The 23,055-nt window shown below is 39.3% G+C and overlaps 1 protein-coding gene across 1 annotated transcript; it reads left to right on the forward strand.

Moving 5' to 3' along the window:
* The first annotated feature begins 73 nt into the window (after nucleotides 1-73).
* Nucleotides 74-20,289, forward strand: dapk2b (death-associated protein kinase 2b). Its single transcript, XM_008412248.2, has 12 exons — nucleotides 74-329; nucleotides 835-1,005; nucleotides 9,029-9,250; nucleotides 10,815-10,953; nucleotides 12,752-12,881; nucleotides 12,995-13,043; nucleotides 13,135-13,161; nucleotides 13,249-13,401; nucleotides 14,771-14,816; nucleotides 18,130-18,219; nucleotides 18,338-18,418; nucleotides 19,329-20,289. Exons 2-12 carry the CDS (start codon nucleotides 929-931, stop codon nucleotides 19,404-19,406), a joined length of 1,092 nt encoding a protein of 363 aa, XP_008410470.1. The 5' UTR covers nucleotides 74-329; nucleotides 835-928; the 3' UTR covers nucleotides 19,407-20,289.
* The last annotated feature ends 2,766 nt before the right edge of the window (nucleotides 20,290-23,055 follow it).

Genomic DNA, 23,055 nt, shown 5'->3' on the forward strand with positions numbered 1-23,055 from the left:
AGATACAAACTTTTTTTTTTGTTTTTTTCAGTTCCTCAAAAACACGGTCAGACCAAACGGCACAAATGCGGTGATCGTTGCTGATTGCCTGCCTCTTTTCTGCTGCACGCTATACTTTCATAACAGATCAGTAAAGACGGGTTTGTGGGGGGAGGGACTTGTGTAGAAACAAAGCCTGACGGGCCGTGCGGGTCGGTGACAGAGAGCAGCAGAGGAGCCAGAGGACCAGGTTTGTGCCTCAGCTGCTGCACCTATGAGAAGACCGCACCGGCTGTAGGAGACGTGGCATCTGATGCAGGTTTTATCCTCTTCTCTCCATCTGACTGAAGGTACGACTTCAAGCTTCAGCTTGATTGATGGCAGTTTGTGAAACTCACTAGATAGGAAGTTTGTGGTTTCTCAGTTCTTCAGTTTGTATTTGCTTGTACCAATCTGTTCACAGCCAAGGCACACCATTTGTTTCCAGTTTGTCTTTAGATTTTCAATCAGAACACCCGGAAAGGCCTTGTAATTTTAATCAGTTTATGTTTGTGCCAGATAAAATGCTTCACAGTAGAGGCCTTGCCCTAATTATGAAGAAATCCTCTTTTCCTCTCTAATCCTTTAATAATCGCAAGAACTAAACATTCCTATTTTGTCCAGCTGGTAACACTCCTGTGTTATAGACCATTTGTAGCTGCCGTTATAGTTTTGTGTTGTCTTTGCCGGTCAAATCGATGTGTTTTCTGCTGTAAGGTGAAAGTAGGTGCAGCTACAGCAAGCTGGAACATGTGGTGGAAAAAATGCTATGCCTTCAGTCAGAGACCAGCATGAACACCCTTTATTCACCAACAGGGTTGAACCTGTGGAGTTGATAAATACGAAGACTGCTCCAGGGGAGACTGATTCACAGGCTTCTGCAGCACATGTCCAGGAGACCGCCACATCAATGAGGACACCTGGCATGGCGGTATTCAAGCAGGAGAACGTGGAAGACTTCTATGATATTGGAGAAGAACTGGGAAGGTGAGGAATCCCTCAAAGTTGTGTGAAGAGGAAGGTATTTCCTCCCTGCTCTTTAAATGTCACTCTGTGTGTGTGTGTGTGTGTGTGTGTGTGTGTGTGGTTGAGGTCTCTGCGGGCTGCGTGGCGCAGCCTATGAAGGTATGCACACAGCTGGCCTGTTTAAGCTTGAGCTGGGGAGCGTCACTGTGACTAAACGGGTTGGAGTTTACTACATAGGATAAAGGCTGACATGCAGACACAGTAAGACAAACAGGATGTGTTTGGGATAATTAATTATTATTATTACTACTATTATCAGAGCTGATTTCTGGGTACAACATTTACAAATATTTGTGAAGAAAACCTAACTATCTCCTGGGGAAATGAATTTAAGGAAGTTCTCAGAGAACAATATAGACTCACTGAGGAAGCCACATATCTATTTTGTACTTGCCGGCTTAGGCATGTGCAGCAGCAGATAGAGTGGATGTAAACGGATGGCGACCTCTAACCTTTTCGCTGTTAATCCAAGTAAACACACTGTGTCCTAACGCTTTCTCATGGCCGTTTCCTCCAAAACATCTTTGTCTCGGCTGCACCAGTTGTATGTTTACACCAAAGGAAGAAGAATGTCAAACAAAGCATCCCATTTTATGCCAACATGGTATGTATAGTTTAAAGATCATCTTTAGGTCATTAATAAGTGTGGAAAGCAATCAATGATTTATGAATAACTGCCCAATCACTTATCTCTGGAATTTTCCACAGAAAACTGAAAGCTGATAATATTTACAGCAAAACAAGAAATTACTCCTACTCCTTCAATTTTTTTCACACGGCAAACACGAACCTCAGCCTGTGTCCAGTTTTAGACAAGCAAAAAAGTAGTGAATATTTGTGAAGCAGAATGGAATTTTCGAATTTGAATGTGAATGATACAACTACTTTTTTTATTTTTTTTTTACAAATTAAATTATGAAAAGCGTAATGTGCAGATGTAATCAACAGTAATAAAATAATTAATTCCAGTTTCCAATAGCCCATTGAAAAGAATTAAATCAAAGCCCAGACTTAAATCCATTTCAGAATCTGCAGCAATACTTAAAAAAAGATGTTCCAAGGTGACTGAGCTTGATCTATTTTGCAAAGAAGAATGAACGAGGATTTTAGTCTCCGATGTGCAAAACTGGTAGAAATGTGCCAGCCATGTCTTCTGCTTCTGCCGAGGTGAAGAAAGGTCGTTTCAACAAGTATTGATAAGAGGAGCTAGATGCATGTGCATGTGAGACATTGGTGTTTCATTTTCCTTTTACTTCACAGTTACTATGACCTACTTTGTTTTTGTCTATAAAATAACTCCCCCCCCTCCAAAGCTCCAAAGAAGTAAAGTTTGTGGCCTTTATGTTGCAGAATGTGGAAAAAGTTTAGCTTACAAGTTTTATTAAAATTCATGGAAGTGAATAAAAATAATTGAATAAATATAGATCACTTTTTCAAGAGTAAGTTTTCTTTTGAGAACAGCTGAAAAAAAGGACGTGCATTTTGTAAATCCTGATAATATCGGTTGTGTTGAAGCATGAAAATTCTGCTCTGAGTTTATCTCGAGACATGCTCTGAAGAACAGTCACGAGAACCCGGAATCCTGTGGTGAAAAACCACAGAAAGTGAAAACAACAACAACAAAAAAACCTTAGAGACACAGCGAGTCGCCAACTCTGTTTCATACCTCACAGGTGTGACAATTTTCCAAACGAGACGAATGAATCAGCACTGCGTACATTTAGTGATTCATAGCTTTCCACTTGAGTAACTGTTCCTCAGGTGTTGGAAAGGTTGAATGAGATCACCAAAAGGTAGGTTGTCTCCTCCATGGAGATGTTGAGCAAGTCGTTAGCGGGTTGATAATTCATCATTCTGCCCTACCGTCGATGGTGTTTTGTACCACTGAGGACAGCTGTGTTCTTTCCCCTGAACGAACCCAAGCCTGAAGGTGTAAGTCTTTAGATGTGAGGTACTGTCACTGTTTTGTCATCTACGTAATAACATCACATTCACACTGGTACATTTCCCCCCTGCTTCATGAAGTGCTGTTACAAAAGTAAATGTCAGAAGGAAGATTGGTTAGCCCTGCAAGCAATAAGTTTCATTTTTATCTATTATATGGCAACAACATTTAAAATGTAGAATTCAATCTTCTTCCCTCAGTATTGCCAGTGTCGTTCATATCTAATGGTCAATATTATGAGATTGCATTTAATTTAGTGTGATCACTGATCTGAATAACCAGTAACACCCAATCACTGGTTTGAGCCACTCCAGCTGAAGATTGTCTGATTATGGAGGTTTTTGTTTTGGTATGTCTCTAGCATTAAAATAGCATTAACTTAGTCAGAATGATGGGTGGCAATCTTTTATTTTACACGGAATGACTGTTTGTTTGGAAAGCTGAATATGTCTGCTTGTAAGGGAATGAAAGTGTGGTAGCCTTTTTATTCCCAGCCAACTCACCACTTTTAGGGGAGGGGCACTGTTGTATTTACCTGTGTTCTTACAGCTGGATAACACCCTGATCACCCTGACACTTTCTCTGGCATCTCATTAAACCCTCTTTAAATCTTCCAAACATTATCACAGATTACCGTATGAGCTTTGAAATAGTAAGTGATTCACTTGGTGTGCATTGATATTGGAAAAAAGCCTGTGACTGGTCACGATGCGTATGAAACTAGTTGTGCTGTTATATCAGGAAAAAGGTTGGATGAGACAACAAAAACTTGATAAGCTGTTGTCATCAAAAAGGGAGCACCCTTTCTCTTTGCATGCCTAAACAGGAAGAAAAGATGTCTAAACTTTTCTGTTTATGATGAAATCCTGACTGACGTCACTAAGAATTTGGCCGTTGCTCTTTGATAACATCCTGGCAGGTTTGGCATTGTTTTTTTTACAAGCGGTATTCCACACATGGCTATACCATTCTTTTATGTTACAGATCCAACTCTTTATATTCAAGCTGACATGAACGCTAACCCGTAGGGACCCTCCATAAATCACCTCCTAATAGTGTGTTGGGTCACCACTTTCTGCCAGAACAACGTCAGCACAGCTTAGCTGCGATTTTGCAAGTCTCTGGAATGCATCTTGAGGGGTAAAACATTCGTCCAAACAACATTACTCCCTCCGCGGGGTTTGTAATTTGTCACCTCTTCTCCAAAGTACACAACTTGGTGAAGATCTGGTGACTGTGAAGGCTGCAGCATCTGATTTTCATCATTTTCTACTAATTTGCTAATTCTGTGAGCCCCTCCATCCTGTGAATGTGGGTTTGTTGAGATCGCTTGAGGAGGTATTCAGTAAGAGATTATATTATCTCTGAACACATTTCTTCTAATAGATTTGTTGGGAAAAAGTCAAATGTATTAAACCACATTAGCAACACTTCACAGCAGTCCCTTTATTTCCTCTAAAAGTCAAGAAATGGACGTATTTTTTTCTTAATGTTTGCTGCTCTTATGATAAAAGAATTGTTGAAGAAAACATTGACAATCTTTCATAATAATATTATGTCTTTTCCTCGAATTAAACCTCCATTATTTTTGATTATATATATCCTGTGACATTTAGTGTGGACCAGGCAAGGACCTAAAAGTTATGTTTTCAAACCCACTGAATTTTTCCAGGAAACGGTATCTGGAGTGAGTTTTCTCTCCTCAGACAAATGTGGATGTTTGAGTTTTTCTTTTTATGATCACATTGCACGCTAAACTTGTTTGGTGATACGGTGGATAAATATCACAATAAAAATAACTATTTTATTTGCCATTGTCTATGCAAAACCACAAATGCAGTTGTTATCGTAATAAGATAAAATGCAGACTATGTATTTTTTAAGCAACTGATGGGCAAATGTTTACAGGAAACTGTATTTCTGTCCTGTCCCACAAGACAAGGTCCTGTGAAAGAAACTGACTAGAGAAACATTGTCAGTTTGAAGAAGTAACAAATGACGCTTGTGATGCAGCAACACACATTTCAGACTCAGATGTTGTGAATAAACATATAGCTGTGAAAGAGCTATACTGCCCACCATATATCTTTACTCCAGACAGGAGACATGTATTTTTGTATTTATGTGAGGAGTAGGAAAAGAGTGTGTGTAGTTTGCTCTGGAATACAGACATTACTACTTTTGAGTAAAAAAGAAAGAAAAAAAAAACACTCCATGGGGAATTTTCTGGAATTCCTAAAGTTCCTGTTTGACAGAGGTCAATTCATACGCAGCGCTGCAGCTCCTCTGATGATTAATCATTCTGAAGATGTTCTGAACATTTTCAGGGTGTAGAACATCAAAAGATGCCATTTTTAGAGCAAATAAGCGTCTTGTTAGTCTAATTTAGTGTTTTCATGCCCATTAGAGGATATCCATGTGCTTCCCCCCTGAGCTCCTCAACATTTGGTGTGCAGATGACGGAGATGATCGGTTTAGGACGGTGAATCAGCTACCATTCTGACTGTCTTTGTCACGCAGAACCAGCAGTTACTCAGTTGGGAAGCACATTTTGATATCTCGTCGGCGCCGCTTGTCGGAGCATTCTCTCCACCTGGTCTGCGGATAATGGTCCCGTCAGCTGTTGGGAATGGAAACTCTGGAGCGACGTGACACTTTCAGCCACACCGACGGGCTGAAATACGAAGACAAACAGCACCGCCACCATCACTCCTCTCTCTGCTGTTACTCTACACTTTGTAACCACACTTTAAACAAAGGCTGTACACTGACACCTGGTTCGGCCACTTTCTCATATTTTAAAGGCATCTATCAACTCAAGCTTTTACACTTAGAGGAGATTCCTAGGATTGCTCGCCATGTGACACTTCCTCCCCTCAGGCCATTTGATGCTCGCCTTTTTGCAAAACAAATTCTTTAGGTCTACTTCCCTCCTCCTCAGTTCACACATAATGATGGTCTTCAATAACAGGGTCAGCCTTTCAGGGAGGGCTCAGGGGTGGAGATGGTCTGTGAACAGATCGTACAGAGGGAGTATTTGAGTTTCCAAACTGCTTTAGCCCCCATCCACCCACTCTGTGGTTATTTTTCCAATGAGGCATGTATATGCAACAGTTTCTGGGGCATTGTTGCAAGTTAAATCCTCACTTTCCCTTTTGCTCTCTGCTGAAACATGTTCTTATGGAATACAAACCTTCAAAAGAACCCATGGCTTTAGGGCTTTAATAGAAAGGCTTCTTGAAAGTAATCTACAGCGCAAAACGACAGTTCAAATAAATTCCTCTTCAACAGACTCACAGGTAGAACACCCGTTAATGTCTTCACCTGTCTTATGGCATTCTCAACCTTGGTATGCCAAATCAGTATCTCTAAAAATTCCCCAAAACATTACAAAACAGCAACCCAACAGGGATTAGTTTGGTGTTTTCAGTTTGGTATTCTGAGGTAAACATTCGTCGGTTTACAACATAGTGTTGTGTTATTAACAAAAGGCAATGCGCAAACAGTTTTCAATGGTAAATATGCACATGGTAAAGATGAAAACAATGGGATAAGGGGGTGTGTAAAATTGAAATTCCAGGTGGGAAAATCTGATGTTTCTCCCCTATTTCAACTTCATAATCCAGCATGGCTGATTGGAACATTGTAAAAACTCCAATATAACACTGCAAAATTTTGTCGGAATACTGAAACATGCAACAAAGTACACTTTTATCAGCTTGTATGTCAAAGTGTTGTTAGGTAGGTTACCAATCACACAACATTTAGCATATCCTGATGGTCTTCCAGTTTGCAGTCAGATCAACTTGGGTCACATGTGAAACCCAGCATGATAGTTTTTCCTCCCTCTCTGTTTCTTTCTACACTGGAAATGTTTGAAACACATCCCAGAGCACTTCTGTGTTTGCTTGTGCTGAAAGGAAAAAATCAATGTGCTTGAACAAGTCGTCCTTTTGGAAAATTCTACTTATTGTAATGGCCAGAGTGACTAATTGCTCTACGTAACAATTAGTCACTAAGAGCTACTCTGGTGGCACAATGTGAACTTTCAATTCTTCTCCCATCAGGTGCCTATGTAATTCTGTTTAGCATTTTGTTATTTTCTAGGAGGGAGGTTCACAGAGGATACTTTTCAGCAGTGAGTAAGAGCTGGACTGGGTGTGTCTATAAAGCAACCAATTGGTTCAACTCTCACACAACATTGTGGTTGAAGAGGACTCAAAGAATCAGCTGTAACTTTATACCGCAATGTTTGCCTTGTATTCATTTCCTCTGAGATGCACCAGTGTTCTCTGTGTAAGCACTTATTAAAGGTACACAAGAAGGTTTAGCCACAGCTGCTACTGTGTAAGAAACCATCTCAGCCTACCTGCCTATCAAACCCATCCCACTCTGCAGCAGATAGAGATCATGTTAACAGAGGGACACAACAAGTAACGCATCATCTCATGATCTAAACACATTTAAAAAGTGATGGGAAACAAAGTCTTCGACTTCCATCAGCTCAGACAGGAAATAGTTGTTTCTCGTGGTTTGTTATACCAGCAAACCACTAGAAAGTGGGACGTTTTTCCACAGATTAAGGACTTAAATTTATCTCTCAAAACAACGTTTATTATCCAAAATGGAGTAAGTCTGGAGCCAGTATTCTTTTGCTTCCAAGTAGAACCACAGTGTTATGTAAAACTAGCCCTTGTTACGCAGGAGGTTTGTTATGAATATGAAAATCATAGGAAATGAAAGGCATTTCCTATGCCATGTGACATATGAGCTACACTCATTTGTCACAGTGTAGCTGTGACATATGAGGCTTTAAGTTCAGCCAACAGGGGGATTTCCAAATGTATTACTAGAGCACAAGCAGCAGAATCTGCTTGTGCTCTAGTCTGATGAGGTAAAAATCATGTTACTCAGAATGAACAATTACAAGTGTGGAGGAGCAGTTTAAGTAATACCTGATGGCTAAGTCATTATCCGCCTCATTAAAAAAATAACATGAAGCACATGAGGAAACAGAAAAACTGTGAAGACTCATGAACTGTGATTACAGTATTGTGACTGATAGTCATTATTTTGCCTGCTGTAAGATTGCTCTCAGGCACAACATCTCAAAAGAAAATGTTTTTTTCTTAAATATTGTGAAAACAAGTGTGTAAATTTGATACTCCAGCTTTTTGCGGATATGTAATTTAGCCCATCAGTAACAAAAAAAAAAAGACCTTACAAGGTGTGTGCAACATTTGCAAAAGATATAAGCATTTTTTTTCGCAAGCATGCCCATGAACTCCACTCATATTTTGAATGACCGAAGAATAATGGCCGAGTAACCCAGAGGTTTGTTTTCCCAGTCTGGGTGTTTGGAGTCAGGCGGTCAGTCCACAGCAGCAGGAAATGACTGAAGCAGCAGGAGCGTCAGCAGGATTACTTTAGTCTGAGAATCCCCTCAAAACAAAGTCATAGGCTTCCTATATATTGTTAACTGGATGTTGTGTTGGAAAATGTTTTCATACGTGTAGTTCATTATGTCGTTGGGCCATTTCTGACTGAAAAGTCTGATGCACACGACAGTAAAAGGAAGACGTTTAACGGAGTCAAAAGGAGCAGTCAGCTCATCCATCAAGGGTCAAGAATTCAGCGGCTGTAGCAAAACACATCCAAAACACAATGAACCAATTGTGGATGGTCTGAAAGCTGCACCTCTGTTATGAAAAATTCAGAGTTTGTGGGATTCTTTCAGTGGACTAGATGCTGGAACAGAAGGAAGAGCTTTGGCAGGAAGTTGAGTGAAGTAGGAGGTGAGAGACTCTGTCCACACGATCAGCCTGGTTGATTGTTCTCTGTCTCATCAGGAAACAGGAAGTAATGAACTACACCAGAATATTTCAGACGTTTTTGACACACAGGTTCCTGCTTAGTATTTGTTTAGCTATGTCCTGTTGTCATAAAATGTCACATGCTCCAAACTTATACACCAAACGACTGGACATATTTATCATGCCAATTATTAATAATCTTGCTTTTTTAACTTTGTGTCCACAGCGGGCAGTTTGCAGTTGTCAGGCGTTGTAAAGAGAAGAGCACAGGCACTGCGTACGCTGCCAAGTTCATCAAGAAGCGCCAGAGTCGAGTCAGCAGACGGGGCGTGAAGAGAGAGGAGATTGAGAGAGAGGTGGACATCCTGCAGGAGATCCAACACCCAAACATTGTCGAGCTGCATGACGTCTATGAGAACCGCACAGATGTGGTGCTCATCCTCGAACTGTGAGTCACTGCACGATTCAGTCAGTCATTGTGGCTTATACGCTTCTGTATTTTTGGTTAAAACAAATTAGCTTTAAATGTACATGCTCAGCTTTTTTCACATTTTGACATTACACAGACAAAGCTTACGATTTTTTAGTGTGTTTTTCATGTGTTGAGCAGCACCTTAAATTAATATGCAAGGGGATTTTGTGCTTGCCCCCCAGAGCTTTGCAAACTAAGGTGTACAAAGCTTTGCATGTCAAGGTTTTGCACAAAACCTTCACGGGTGGAGCCCAGTGTAATTCAGATCCTAAATTAAAATTTATACCTGACCATTCTAATACTGCTTGAATTTAATCCAAACCACTGTAGCTCTGGTTGTATTTTTAGGGTTGTTGTCTTGATGAAAGGTAAATCGCCCCCTCAGTCAAGCATTTGAAGGTTTTCTCCCAGGATTGTCCAGACCAGCTTTCCTGCCCCAGTTGATAAAACGTATCCCCACAGCATGACGCTGTCACCTCCATTTTTCATTGTGATGATGATGTGTGCAGCACAAGTTACTCTGGTCTCGTCTGACCAGAGTAACTTCTTCCACATGTTTGCTTTGCCCTCCATATGGCTAGCGGCAAACTTTAAACACGATTTCTGACAGCATCTTTCAGCAATCACTTTCCCATTAAGTTGAGATTCCAGGACTGAATGACAATTGTTTTCCTGGAGAAAGATTGTCCCTCCATCAAACTCTGATTAAATGACAAACAGGTGGACTATATGTTCTAATTAGGTCACTGCTGAAGAATATACATTGCACTCACAGAATCATTTAGACGTATCAGAGTAAAGGGGACTGAATTGAATGCCACACTTTGCAGATTTTTATTTGCAAATTGGTTACTGACCTAACATTTCACAGTTATGCAACGTGTTGTGTTGGTCTGTCATGTAAAATCATAATAAAATGATGCTTGGAACGTTGTCATGGGACAGAATGTGGAAGTATTCAAGTGTTTATTGGAGCCAGAGGAATCTCTTAAAAAATGTATTCCTGAGTTGAATAACTAGCGCAACTCGCTGGCCTTGAACTTTGGTGTTTCTGCTCACATGAACTGTTTGCTGAAACTGTTGTTTGTTTAAAGCCTTTGGCTGGAAAGGATCATGTGTGTGAGATAGAACCAAATGATCTGACAAAGAAAATAATGCCTTTGCCCCAGCAGAGCCCCCTTTGAGTCCAACGAGGGCCTGGGAAAATGTAGGGCCTAATTAGGACCAGAGAAAACCCAATCCAATTATTGTTGAGTGACTGACGGACTGAACTGGTTGTTAGCTGCAAGATGGTTCTCTGTTTATGCATAAACCGCCATAAGCCTTTTCATTAGGTTTATGGAGGGAAAACAGTGATTCATATGTAGAGTTAATGTCTCCCGAGTTGATGCAACAAACATATATTCTGTATCTAAGGCATCCAGGAGTTGTGCATCCAGCTCCTGAGAACACACTTTAGATAAAGGAGTGCAGAGGCCCTTGCTCTTGATTATCTGAGTCCACAATAAGCAAGTGTGTACATGTCCGTGTGTGTTCGCAGGGTCTCCGGAGGGGAGCTCTTTGATTTCCTGGCTCAGAAAGAGTCTCTCTGTGAGGAGGAGGCCACTCAGTTTATTAAACAGATACTAGACGGGGTGCAGTACATCCATTCGAAGGGGATTGCGCATTTCGATTTAAAGGTACAGTATGTTCCACCCATGATTAAATGCTTTCTCTAGGGCTTTGAGAACTTTGTGTGAAATTCACCCAGCACGTCTTTAATGTTTCTGAGTCAATGTCTCACCACTCTGATATGCATATCCTTCCTGTTTTGGGGTGGGAAGCATTTAGACTGTCAGATAGAAACTCCACAAGGTTATCTCTTCTATCTCAGAGAGTCGGGTCGCCCACGCAGGCTTGTTAAAATTGTTGTCCTTTTTTTTTTTTTGAACTCTCCTTTTCTTTTTTTTTATTTTCTGCATTTAAAGTGAGAGAGTGCTAATGTACGTTGAACCTAAGCCTCAATCTATTAGTCATGACAAATCCAGCTGGTCCTTCATTTTCCAATAAAGCAATGCTAAAGTGTATTATGTTTGGAGGACGGAAAGGGGATGATTTGTAGTTATGTATTTTTTTCCCCAAAAGATTTCCCCAAAAGACTTTTCACATAGATTTGAGATGCCTTTCCCATAAAGGCAGAAAGAAGTCGCTGGAAGTGTTTAACCACTAAGAAACATGTAATCGTCCCAGAGATTTTACCTCACAATCGGTCCAGTTTGGGTCATACAATCAGTGGCAGTTCCTGATTAAATGGTGCCCTTGGTTGAGTCTCTCCTCTTAAAAATTGATAAAAAATAAATTTAAGCAAATCTCTGGCGAGGGTAGAAATTCCAGTCCCAGTTCATCATTCTAAGCATTATAGATTTTCAAAAACTGCAACTCAATACTGATTCTCTGTAATGGATAAAGTCATATTTCATTACAGTGCTTAGATTATGCATCGTTCTGGTCTCATTCAAATAGGAAGCAGTTAACTTGCTTTGGGGAACAGCTGACAGGCTCTGAGCCATATCACCCTTATGAAAAAGCATCACTGCATACAATGGCTTTTCAGTTTGCAACACAGTGATTTGCTGCTTGCTCTTTGTAAATACATCTTGTTAGACAATATGCTTCAGCAGCTAAGGGGTATTTGATGAAAAGGATGCCTAGCTGCTGGCAGGCTCTGTTCAGGAAATCAGGAAAAGCCTTTTCAACTTCCACATTTTCCCTCATTCTGCCAAATACAGCCGGGACTAACAATATTAATTTATCTTTAAACTTCGATAATTCCACCAAAAAAATAATAAAAGCCAAGATTCCTTGAGCAAATGTTCTATTTTTTCTCTAACTCTTCATTGGATTATGATTAAACTGGATTTATTTATTTTTTTTTAACTATCTGGGGTTCAAATATTTCCCTTTTTATTTTGTTGAAATGGAGCTTCTCTGAGTCACTTTTCTCCCCTATGTGTCAGAGCTAAATACAAACATTTTTTACACAGGCCACACAGAGTAAACAGCTTTTGAATTGAGAAATATTTGCAGAATCTGACCAAAATTGTATCACGTTACTCAACCGACTCTTGCTGGCATCCTGTGTGGAAAAAGCAACAAATCGAGAGGCCCACAGACCGCCTTCCAGTTTGTGATTTGAATGTTTGCATCTCAAAGGTTTCCATATGATTATGAGTCCCTCTTATGATATGCATAAAATGAAGCTCTGTAGCAAAACTGCAGTGAGCTGATAGATACAAGAACCTTTGAAAATGTGTCTTATAATTTGCACTAACACAAATACCTGCTTTTCTTTAATGCATACATTTAAAGGCAGTTTTATCCAGGTAACCTGAGTTGACTACCTGTTCACTCATTATCCAATCTTAGCAGCAAAACAAAACAAACAAACAAAAAAATCTGTTCAAAAAAACATCTACTTTTGTTGTGCTTGTCCTGCAGCCTGAAAACATAATGCTGCTGGATAGGAGCGTCCCTCTGCCGCGCATTAAAGTCATAGACTTTGGACTGGCACACAAAATAAAACCTGGGGCAGATTTCAAAAACATTTTTGGAACACCTGAATTTGTGGGTAAGAGCTTTTTCTTTTTTTTTTTTTACCTTCTGGAACATTTTCTCACTCAAACTGCTTGTCGTCTGACCATTTGTAGTCTGCAAAGTTAAGTTTGCTTTGTCTATTTTCAGCTCCAGAGATAGTCAACTATGAGCAGCTAGGACTGGAGGCAGACATGTGGTGAGAGCCTCTAATTACGTCCGACCCTGCTGGCTTCCACACAGCGAGCCGCTGTGCATAACTTTGGATTAATCTTGTGCTGTTTTCACAGGAGCATCGGAGTCATCACCTACATACTGTGAGTTGGTATCTCAATGCGTCGGAGGGGATTATGTGGAGAAGGCCCTGGTCAGTGTGCGTGAATGTCTCTGTGCTGTTGTTTCAGTTTGAGCGGCATCTCGCCTTTCCTTGGTGAAACAAAGCAGGAAACGTTGGGAAACGTCTCGGCGGTGGATTATGACTTTGATGAAGAGTTTTTCAGTAATACCAGCGAGCTGGCCAAGAGCTTCATCAGGCAGCTACTGGAGAAGGACACGAGGTAAAACAATGGAAAACAGCTGAGGGACAATCTAACATGTAACAGGGGATCTGCTGTCAAACATCAGTCAGTCCAGATTTATGGCACACCGTGATTTGCCAAAGTATTAATACCATTTGAACGATTTCACATTCAACGGCAAACTTCAGTGTGTTTTATTAGGCTTTTATGTGGCACAAGGTGGTGCATGATTGTGCCATGGAAAGTAATACTTCACGTGAAAAGTGTTTAAATATTAAAAACCTAAAAACGACAACGCACATTTATATTCAGCCTGTTTGAGTCAAAACTTTGAAGGAGCAACGTTTCACTGCAGGAACAGCAGGATGTCTTTCAGGGTGTCTCTGTACCATCTTTGAGCTACTATAAATGAAATGTGTCCTCTTTTCTTTTCTAAAATAAACCACTATCAGTCAGGCTGCATGAAAAGCTATTTAAACACACATGTTCAAGTGTTGCCACAGATGATCAGCTAAACAGCGCTCTGGAATTTGACAGTAATGCTTTGAATCCATTGTTATTTTTGCTCTGGTTGTACGTTTATGGTTATGTCCTATGGAAAGTGAACTTTAGGCCAAGTATCATTTTTTTAACTAACAAGTTTTTATCCAGGAGTTTAGTATTTATTTGACAAATGCACCACACATTTCATATCATGCAAAATATCCATGTTTTCAAAAATAAAAATGCAAGACAAAAACTGAAAAGTGAGGTCAGCACTTGTCTTCAGTTCTCTATACTCTGATTCCCTTAAATAAAATCCAGTGCAATAAACTGCCTTCACTAGTCACATAATTAACAGTGTCCACCTCGTGTGATGCAAATCTATCTGGGCAGAAAACTGCAAGCCATCCCACACACATACTCTCCACTGAGAATAGGTGGCAGCATCATGCTATGAAAATGAATTTGAATGCACATCACACTTTTCAGATTTTATTTGTCAAAAAAAAAAACTATTTATCCTTCTTATTCCACTTTTAAATCATGCGTAACCCTGTGATGGTCCCAATAATTCCCAATGGCGCATGTTTATGTATAAGTTTAAAATAAAATGTCACACTAATATGAATAAATTCAAGTAGTACACACAGTTCTGTAAGGCACGTTTTGTACTTTGTGTTTATGACGATATTATGTATAGTATCAGTAAACATAAGCTAACTATCATAGACAAAATAATACTTATCTTTATTTGCATGCATCATCTGTTTCCATTTAAATAACCCTCCAGGAAACATGATATTCCTGCGAGCCTTTTCATCTGACTGAACTCCTCAGAGAGTTTTAATTGTAATGCATGACAGACTAGCTCGCCTTGTGTGTGTCAGACTCGTTTACTCAGCTGCCCTTTTTCTGTCAATTTCAGAAAACGAATGACCATCCAAGATGCCTTGAATCACCCATGGATTAAGGTATGTGGTGGACTCGGACTGCTCTGTGGCGTGTTTGGTGTTGTTCTAGTCATGTCTTATTGAAAATGAAACAAGGGAGGTTGCTAATGTCAAATGCCGTGCCTGGGTAACAGAGTCACTACTCGTAGGAAAAGTAGATTTATTATTAAAAGTTCAAAGATAACTGACTGCAGTCTCAGAGTCCCTGAGTTTACACCCGCTGGCTTGTGGATGTTTCTGGACTTCACTCCCACCTGGGGTATTTATTTCAGCCTTCACAACTTACAACCACCGCGGCATCATATAGACCCCGAGGGTGTGTGAAAAGTCTCTTTGTCTAAATGTGACTGAACCGAAACAAAATATCACAGGTTTTGATGGCGAGGAAATGCAACAGCCTACGACGTTGAGGAAGTTCACTCACAATGGTTGCTGTAATGCATGCAAAAGGTGTTTTTTTTTTTTTTTGCTGTTTTGTTTTGCTGTAAAGTCCCACCATCCTGTTTGGATCAGAGCATGAAACCAGGAAACATTACGCACTCATCAAGAATGTTTGCAGTGTTTTTACCATCTTCATGCACTAATCACCGCTGTGGCTCATCTACTGGGATTTTCACCACAGTGTGTGTTTTCAAGACGGATCTGTGTGACTGCCTCTCACTCAGTGTTCCCCCCTACCCCCCTTCCTCCTTCAATCCTTCTTAAGTCCTGCGGCCAAACGGAGGAGGATGGCAATGTGTCTGGAGCCGAGAAGAAAACCGAAAAGCTGGAAAGCAAACGTCTGAAGGAGTACCGCATCCAGTCACGCGGCAGCTTGCCTCAAAACAACACGTACATTAACGTGGAGTGCTTTGCTTGTGTGGTGAGGCACATCGGCTTCATGGAGAAGGGGCCGTTGGAGGTGCAGGGTCCCCACAGCACGCTGCAATGCGGCGTGGAAGCAGTTCTCCATCTACGTCGACAAGGAGGCCTAGTACAAGGGGCAGAAGAGCGAAGCTGTGAGGAAACTTCCCTCTCAGGCTCACTTTGAATTTTGTAAAATGGAGGCAGTTGCAGGAGGACGTCAAGGCGATGAATGCGACACTGGAGAACATCAGGCAGAGCCAACTGGACATCATGGGGCTGGAGCTGAACTGGGAGCTCCGTCAACTCCTGAGGGAGTTAATGGAGCATCCAGAACTGCGGTCTGAGTGCAGACGTAAACCAGGCTCTGCCGCAGGAGTCCTGCGGATCTGAACTGTGTCCAGAGGCCAAACCACGTATGAGAGTCTGCCTAATGTAGAAACGGAGTCAGTTTTATTATTCTTAAAAATCCTCATGGGATCTAAAACGCTGAATTTTTTTTTTTATGGATCTGAGCTTCTGAATGCCTGCAAATTTTCTTTCTTGACAAATTGTCCTCAAACATTTGATAAGGTGCCACCTCAGGAAATCTTAAGTTGTTTTTAATCTAAGATAACATCAGTAAAACATGGCAAACTCAGCAGACTGAAATCATCAATTTAAAAAAAATCGCCACTCAAACTTTTTATGTTTATGTTGTTGTTTAAACTCACTAATTGAAAGAAGTTCCGTATAGTGTAGCAGATTCTGGAGCTGATCGCATGCATGATGACCAGATCCCGTCTATATTAAGCATACTCTTATTTGTCTCTAAAATATGCTCATTAATTATCATAGCCTTAAGATAGCCTTACATTAGTTTCAAAACCTTTTTATTTCTGATCTTCAGTTGTCTAGTGAAAGATCCTGCTGATGGATTGGAAACATATAACCACATTTCCAATGGTAGAATGGTAGAAAATCTCCACTGACGGAAAAATGAATGCAGGTGTTGATACTTTTATTAGAGTTTGAGAACCACAGTTCTAGATGAAGGTTAATATGTGATAGAAACATTTTATACAGGAAATGTAAGTATGAGGTAGAATTTTGTGAAAAAAGCCTCTTTGTTTTTGCTTTCATGATAAAGGAGAAAAAGTTTTGCTCATTAAGTTTCTTTGAATATAAATGGACACACAGGAAGTAGCACAGAGACTGCCTGTCTACACTATTTATTTAAATATTTATATACTGTTAAGTTCTATAGAAATGATTTTAACTGGAATTTTTCTGGAGCATCATGAGGAACTGGTTGCATCCCAGCTGGATGCGAGTTTAGGTTTGCATATGCATCTGTGCAGCAACTTATAACCTGGATGTTTTGCCTCATCTATTTAAAATTTTCCTGTTTCCTCTATTCTAAAGAAATATTTATAGTTTACAACTTCTTCTAATTTGACTCAACTCTCTGCATCACTTGTTAACATTTGGTCTTGCAGGTACAGAAGTTTTCTTATTTTCCAAATCCACTCAGATTGAAAGTTTAATTCAGTGATTCTAGTGCAGTTCATCTCATGTTTGTAACAACATAAAATGTTAGAAATAGATTATTTAGACAAAGTTAAGCGATGTTTAGGAGACTGGTTTATCAGTTGAAGAAGTAGCTTGGTTTTCTCCATCTGTCCACTGATGGTTTCAGTTCGTTATCACTCATTTGCGTTCCTTGTCTAAGCTCGTCTGTCTCACATCAGGCACTAACCCACACCAACTACTAACAGGCTCAGCTGCCTGTCCAAAAATAAACTTATCTAACTTCCTAACGGTTCCAGCTTGAACTCAGACATTTTTAGAAAGCATTGCCTACTTGTAGATCATGGAACTATGATTACAGTTTGTTTCTGAAATACTTTTAAACTTTGTAATTATGTTGGTTATTTAAAAATGAAAGTATTTCACACTGAGCACAAAATCAAGCACTTTTCTTAATTTAACAATGTCAGAAAGTTTATATATTTATTTTTTTCTTTATTATTTTATTTATTTATTTATTTATTTATTTATTTATTTATTTATTTATCTATTTCACTTGATGGTAGTTATTGTTTCTTAAAGATTTATTAAAAGATGTTATTTTTGCTTTTGATTTATTTAAATTTGCACTTTTACTCGGTGTTAAAACTGTTTACGTTTTGTATTTCTTTCATGAAGATGACAAAGATCCATCACCCATTATAAGACCTCTGGTGTATAGATACATTTCTTTAATTCTACTTTAATTTGCTTTTCCAAATAAATATTTTTTTTCTCATGTTTTGTGTTTTCTTTTTTAACTCTCAAATAAAAGATGTTTTTCTTTACTATAAACTCACTTTTTAAATTGCAATTTTAGCAAGACCCTTGACCTGTCTCAGGCTTGTTGTCAAAATCTGAGCAGTGTGAATCTATAGGTGAATAAAACATTTAGCATTCACATATTTTCTTTGTCATATCATCCCATGTTGTGTGTCCTTAGCCTCTTAACTCCAGGCAGGCGATGGTGAAGAGGCTCTCAGTGGTCAACTTGGAGAACTTTAAAAAGCAGTATGCAAGACGACGCTGGAAGGTAAATTGCAGGATGAGGATTCAACTCAGATTTAATTCTTAAATCATCTGTGGAAAATGTTGCACTTGGTTAATTTTGTGATTGCACATCTTTTTTTTTTTATTTATGATGTTTTCAGTTGTCCTTTCGAATTGTGGCTTTGTGCAACCACTTAACGAGGATCATGAAGAAGGGTCAGAAGCTGCCTGCAGAGGATCAGGTGAGGAGAACGTTGCCAGGGTTCAGCAGTTGCAGTGGTGGAATATTTTAGGAAAGCTGCCTCCAGACTTTGCTGATGCAAGTTTAGACTGATGCTGCTCTCGTATATGAGCTGCTATTTCACAGCCAGTCGTCCGCAAGGGCTTTGCTTCTGACAGAGACTGGAGGCAGAGTTGCGTGGTTTACCTAACTTTGCATACATGTGTCTAGAAGCAACTTTCCTTTTAATTTAACATCAGCCACCCATAATTATGATTTTGTATTTAGGCATGGACAAATTTGTCTACAGTAGTGATAAAGATGTTGAATCTCACACTAAACAAATAAAACATTTCTACTCTGGACAATTACGTGTTTGTTTTAAACAAAAGCAGCGAGCATATTTGTCTTGCCACCTCAACAAATCGGCGCTTGCCGATAAACGTGGCTGTATCTAATTAGATAGAAACACACAAATATTTGAGCAAGAATTTGTATTTTGAGAAATGGTACTAAATTGGAGTGGATAAACAAAATACCTAATGGCTTTTGTACATTTGTTTAATTGAGAAAAGTTTACTTTTGAAAAATATATTTTTCAGATACATTAGATGTACTTTGATAGATTTTGTTATGCTTAGGAGCAGATGGTGACATTCCTTCTTTTGCATGTGTCTTTACTAGTCTATATAGATGTACTATAGATGTTTCTTTGGAAAAACCTTAGGGCATTCCAATACATATTTTTTGTGGTTCAAATGTGCATATATGTGCGGCAGTAATGCAGAGACATTGTTAGTTGGACTAGAATACAATAGTTAAAGTTGTAACTCTGGATTTTACCTTAAAAAGATCATATTTTTATTTCTACACTCTGCTGCTGTCACAATATCAATGATGCAAACAACTTTTTTTAAATTTATTTTAATCAGAGGGATTGTGAAAGTGACCAAGAGGAGGAAATTCTCAAGAGGAGGCCCAAGACCAGAAAGAGAAGCAGTACTTCCTGAAGGAGTATTGGTTAAACCCTATTTCGGGTGTAAAACAGTGACTCTGCACCTTTTTTTTTTTTGAAGCACGCAGCAGTTGTGCAGCAACCGCATGTGTTCGAGTTACGCCTGTTTAAGGCAACGTCTGGGTTAGTTTTTGACAAAGTGAGCACACATTCTGCTGCGTGTGACACGGACTGCTGCCGCTTTTTAACTGAAGCTGCTTTCTGGCAGGAGAATATATGCAGCAGCAGCTATACTGTTGACAGGAACTCTTAGCGAATATTCACACTTGCACAAGAATGCAGAGGGGGTTCCTCTCATGACTGCAGCCTCAAAAAGTGCTTCAGCTGTTGTCTATTGATAGAGTCACACGATTTTTATTTTATTTTTCTTGCTGTTTTCTGTCACTGGTTACAAGTTGGTGCTGCTGTCCGAAGTATTTGGAATTTAAAAGTTTTGGCCCCCCGGAGCATCACAAATTGGTAGCAGATCTTTGTAACCAAATGTTTACATGCACTTCCGCTTAGAGATGCAGCCCCGTCTGCGCAGATAGTGTTTACTGTTGTCCTGTACATTTTGCAAGCTCTGCAATAATTCTCATGAGCCTGTATACAGAACCACCTGTTTACTGTATACTTGTAAATGATCATATAAAAAACGCTTTTTTTTCTTATGTGTACATAAAGATGCCATATAAATCTTTATATGTGAAGCTAATTTTGCTGTTTTAATTATTGTCATAATGTGATGTATTTATGGTGTAAATAGAAGCTCTGTAGCTCCAACAAATGTCTTAAGTTTACTTTAACTTTCATCTGGGCTTTTGTAGTTTTAAACACACATTTTATGCTATTCCTGTACGAACTGATGTGTTGTGTAATAAAACTGAAGAATACTTTCATTCTTGATGTTGTATAACAGTGTGGTCAAAAGCATTGGAATATTTGCATATTTATGATATCTCCTGCTTTTTTTTTTTTTTTTTTCTTTACTTTCTCCCAGCTACTATTTATTGTCACATCAGTAAGGGTGTTTGGGCTCAGCTGGGTTGAAGGAGATTGAACGGATGAACTGACCTGAACTAAATACAAGTTGGCGATGGCGTAATGTAGGCCAGTTTGTACAAATAGTGAGAAACCAACAAGTGGGTCAGCTTGAGAGTCTGTGGCCAGTTTAGGCTTCATTAGTCTTTCATGTCGTTTTACTGTGAAATTGTTCAGAAGCCTGCTGCATGGTTGGTCTACTCAGACATATTATGGAGTTGTATGTTTGCCTAGTGAAAAACAGCAGAAAATGCTACTGACAACAGTCCATGCATGCGTGCATGTGCCTGCATGAGCAAGAAGCTAAAGAGAGATTTTTTAAAAAAAGAGGTGAACATAAATCTGTGAAGTCTGGCATATATATAAGATTCCCTTTTCCAGTTTCCCAAGTATCATAAATTCATCTCTGGCATTTGTGAGAGGTGAAGTTTCTCCAAGCGTTGAAGGAGTTTTATTTGAACAAACTGGTTTGAGTGAAAGAAGATATAACTTCAAAACAACAGGCTGAAAAAGCAAATAAAAAGCGGCATTGTTTTCATATGTCACGTGATTTTTTTATGTAATACTTCAAAGCAGACACTTTACTAAGTGTGACAAACTTACTGAAGCAGTTCTACACAAGAGCACCTGTGGATTTCTGCACAGAGAGCTCAGAATTAGCCTTGATCTTTCTCCTGTTTGCTTTTTCCATACTCTCTGTTGTAGGAGTTTCTATAGTGGATTTTACTGCTGTGGTTCTCTCAAAAGGACAAAAAAGCAAAACAAACTTTTAATCGGGCACTTTGATCTGACAGCGAAGAAATCAATACACCGTACAGAGAAGTACATGGAATTTGTTTAGCCTGTTGCGTGTGACACGGTGGACAAGGAGGCAGGGACAACGTTTACAAAGGCTTTAGTCTACAACGCAAATAAATTAAGACTTTTCAAAGTAATTATTAACAAAAAAAACAAGCATATCTTTGTCCAATTTAATTAATTGTTGACACAACTTTGAAACACGTGTTAAATGCAGAGCACAGAATGATTTAGGAATGGATCATATACAAATGAGGACCCAAAAAAAATTCTGCTGAGTGTCCAAAAGAACCATGGGTACCCACTTAAGAAACCACTAACCTTGAAATTATTTTAGCACAAATTTCACCATAAAAAGTCACACATTTTTTATTTTATTTTTTTATGCTTTAGTTTAAATATTTACCACCAATTAAATAAAACTACTAAGTATTAATTGGTTTCTCAGGTAGATTTAAGAATCTGCCTGCATTGCCAAATGAAAAGCAGTCAAAGCCTTTCTGTAATGACTGCCTGGATATAGTGTTGGTTTGTTAGCAGGTTCTGGTACTTTGTAATGACAGCTGGCAACTTACTGGCATGAGATGAGATAAGAGAGAACATTTGTTGCATGCTCAGGCCTATCATCTGTACCCCGTCTGGTCTGATGAAGCTTAATGTAAATGTTTCATTCTCCTCCCGCTGATACATGAGCTCAGGTGTTTGTCACTGGGTCAGATTCAGATGACGTGCCTTCCAGTCAGCCAGCAACGGTTCAGTCCAAGGCATCTCATGGTAACAGGAGTCACAGCCGGCGTGCTGGGATCACTTCTGTGGGATTCCAGCAGACTTATGTCAATATGACTGGAAGCACGGCTTATTCCGGCAGACAAATAACGCGTGCTATCAAAAACCTCAGTGCAACTCAAAACCACGTCCTTCAGGATGTCTTTAGAGCAGAGTTTGACTCAGCTGTGTCAGCAGCTCAGATTGCGATGTCTCCTATTTTCAGCATGAGTCAAATCTACATTATGCTCTGTTAGAATGCCACTGTGAACGTTAGACTCTAATTCAGAATAAGCCAAAAAAGAGAGAAAATATACCAGTGAATATTTATTGTCAAAACCTCCTTAAATAAATTTAAATATGTTTTCATGTTTATTTTGATAGATGTGTATCTTTAACGTTAACTTGACTTTTTATGATGAGGAAGAGGGAGCATTCTCTAGATGCTTTCTTTCTTTTTTTTTTCTTTTTGTACAACAGTGCCATCTAGTGACCAAGAGCCGAATGTGTCACAACTTAGTAAATAAACATTTTTTGTGTATTATTTAAATGAAATTTTAATAAATGCATACAAAAAAATCTAAATCATATGTTCTTTTTACATATTCACAAAAAAGAGAAAATAACATAGATCATATCTATGTAAATTACCTGTAAAGATATTGGTTAATGTAAATATTTCATAACATTTTATTTAGAGTTAATGATTGTGTTATTTGCTCCCTTGGTGCTGAGTCCAGTGATTCACAATCAGTCATACTTTCCCGGATGCTTTTGATGCTGTACACTCAGAGCGGTCAGAGGATCCGAGGCAGACCTGACCATGTTAATCATGCATGCCAGCCTCTCTCTTTATCTGTGTGATCATTAGGTCTTACATCGGTGTGATGATCACTCACTGGAAATGAGCTCCTGCTGCAGGGTGCTTCCATTATTCATACCTACGAGAGCACAGTCTGCCTACTTATTCTTGGAAATAAGACAAAATGGGAGTGGGCGAATGAAGGGGAGGGCGAGAAGTGTCTTCTGTTCTCTTGAACGCTGAGTGGCATTTCTGTGGT

The sequence above is a fragment of the Poecilia reticulata genome, chromosome 6, assembly GCF_904066995.2.
Source record: "Poecilia reticulata chromosome 6, P_reticulata-male-v2, whole genome shotgun sequence".
NCBI lineage: Eukaryota > Metazoa > Chordata > Actinopteri > Cyprinodontiformes > Poeciliidae > Poecilia > Poecilia reticulata.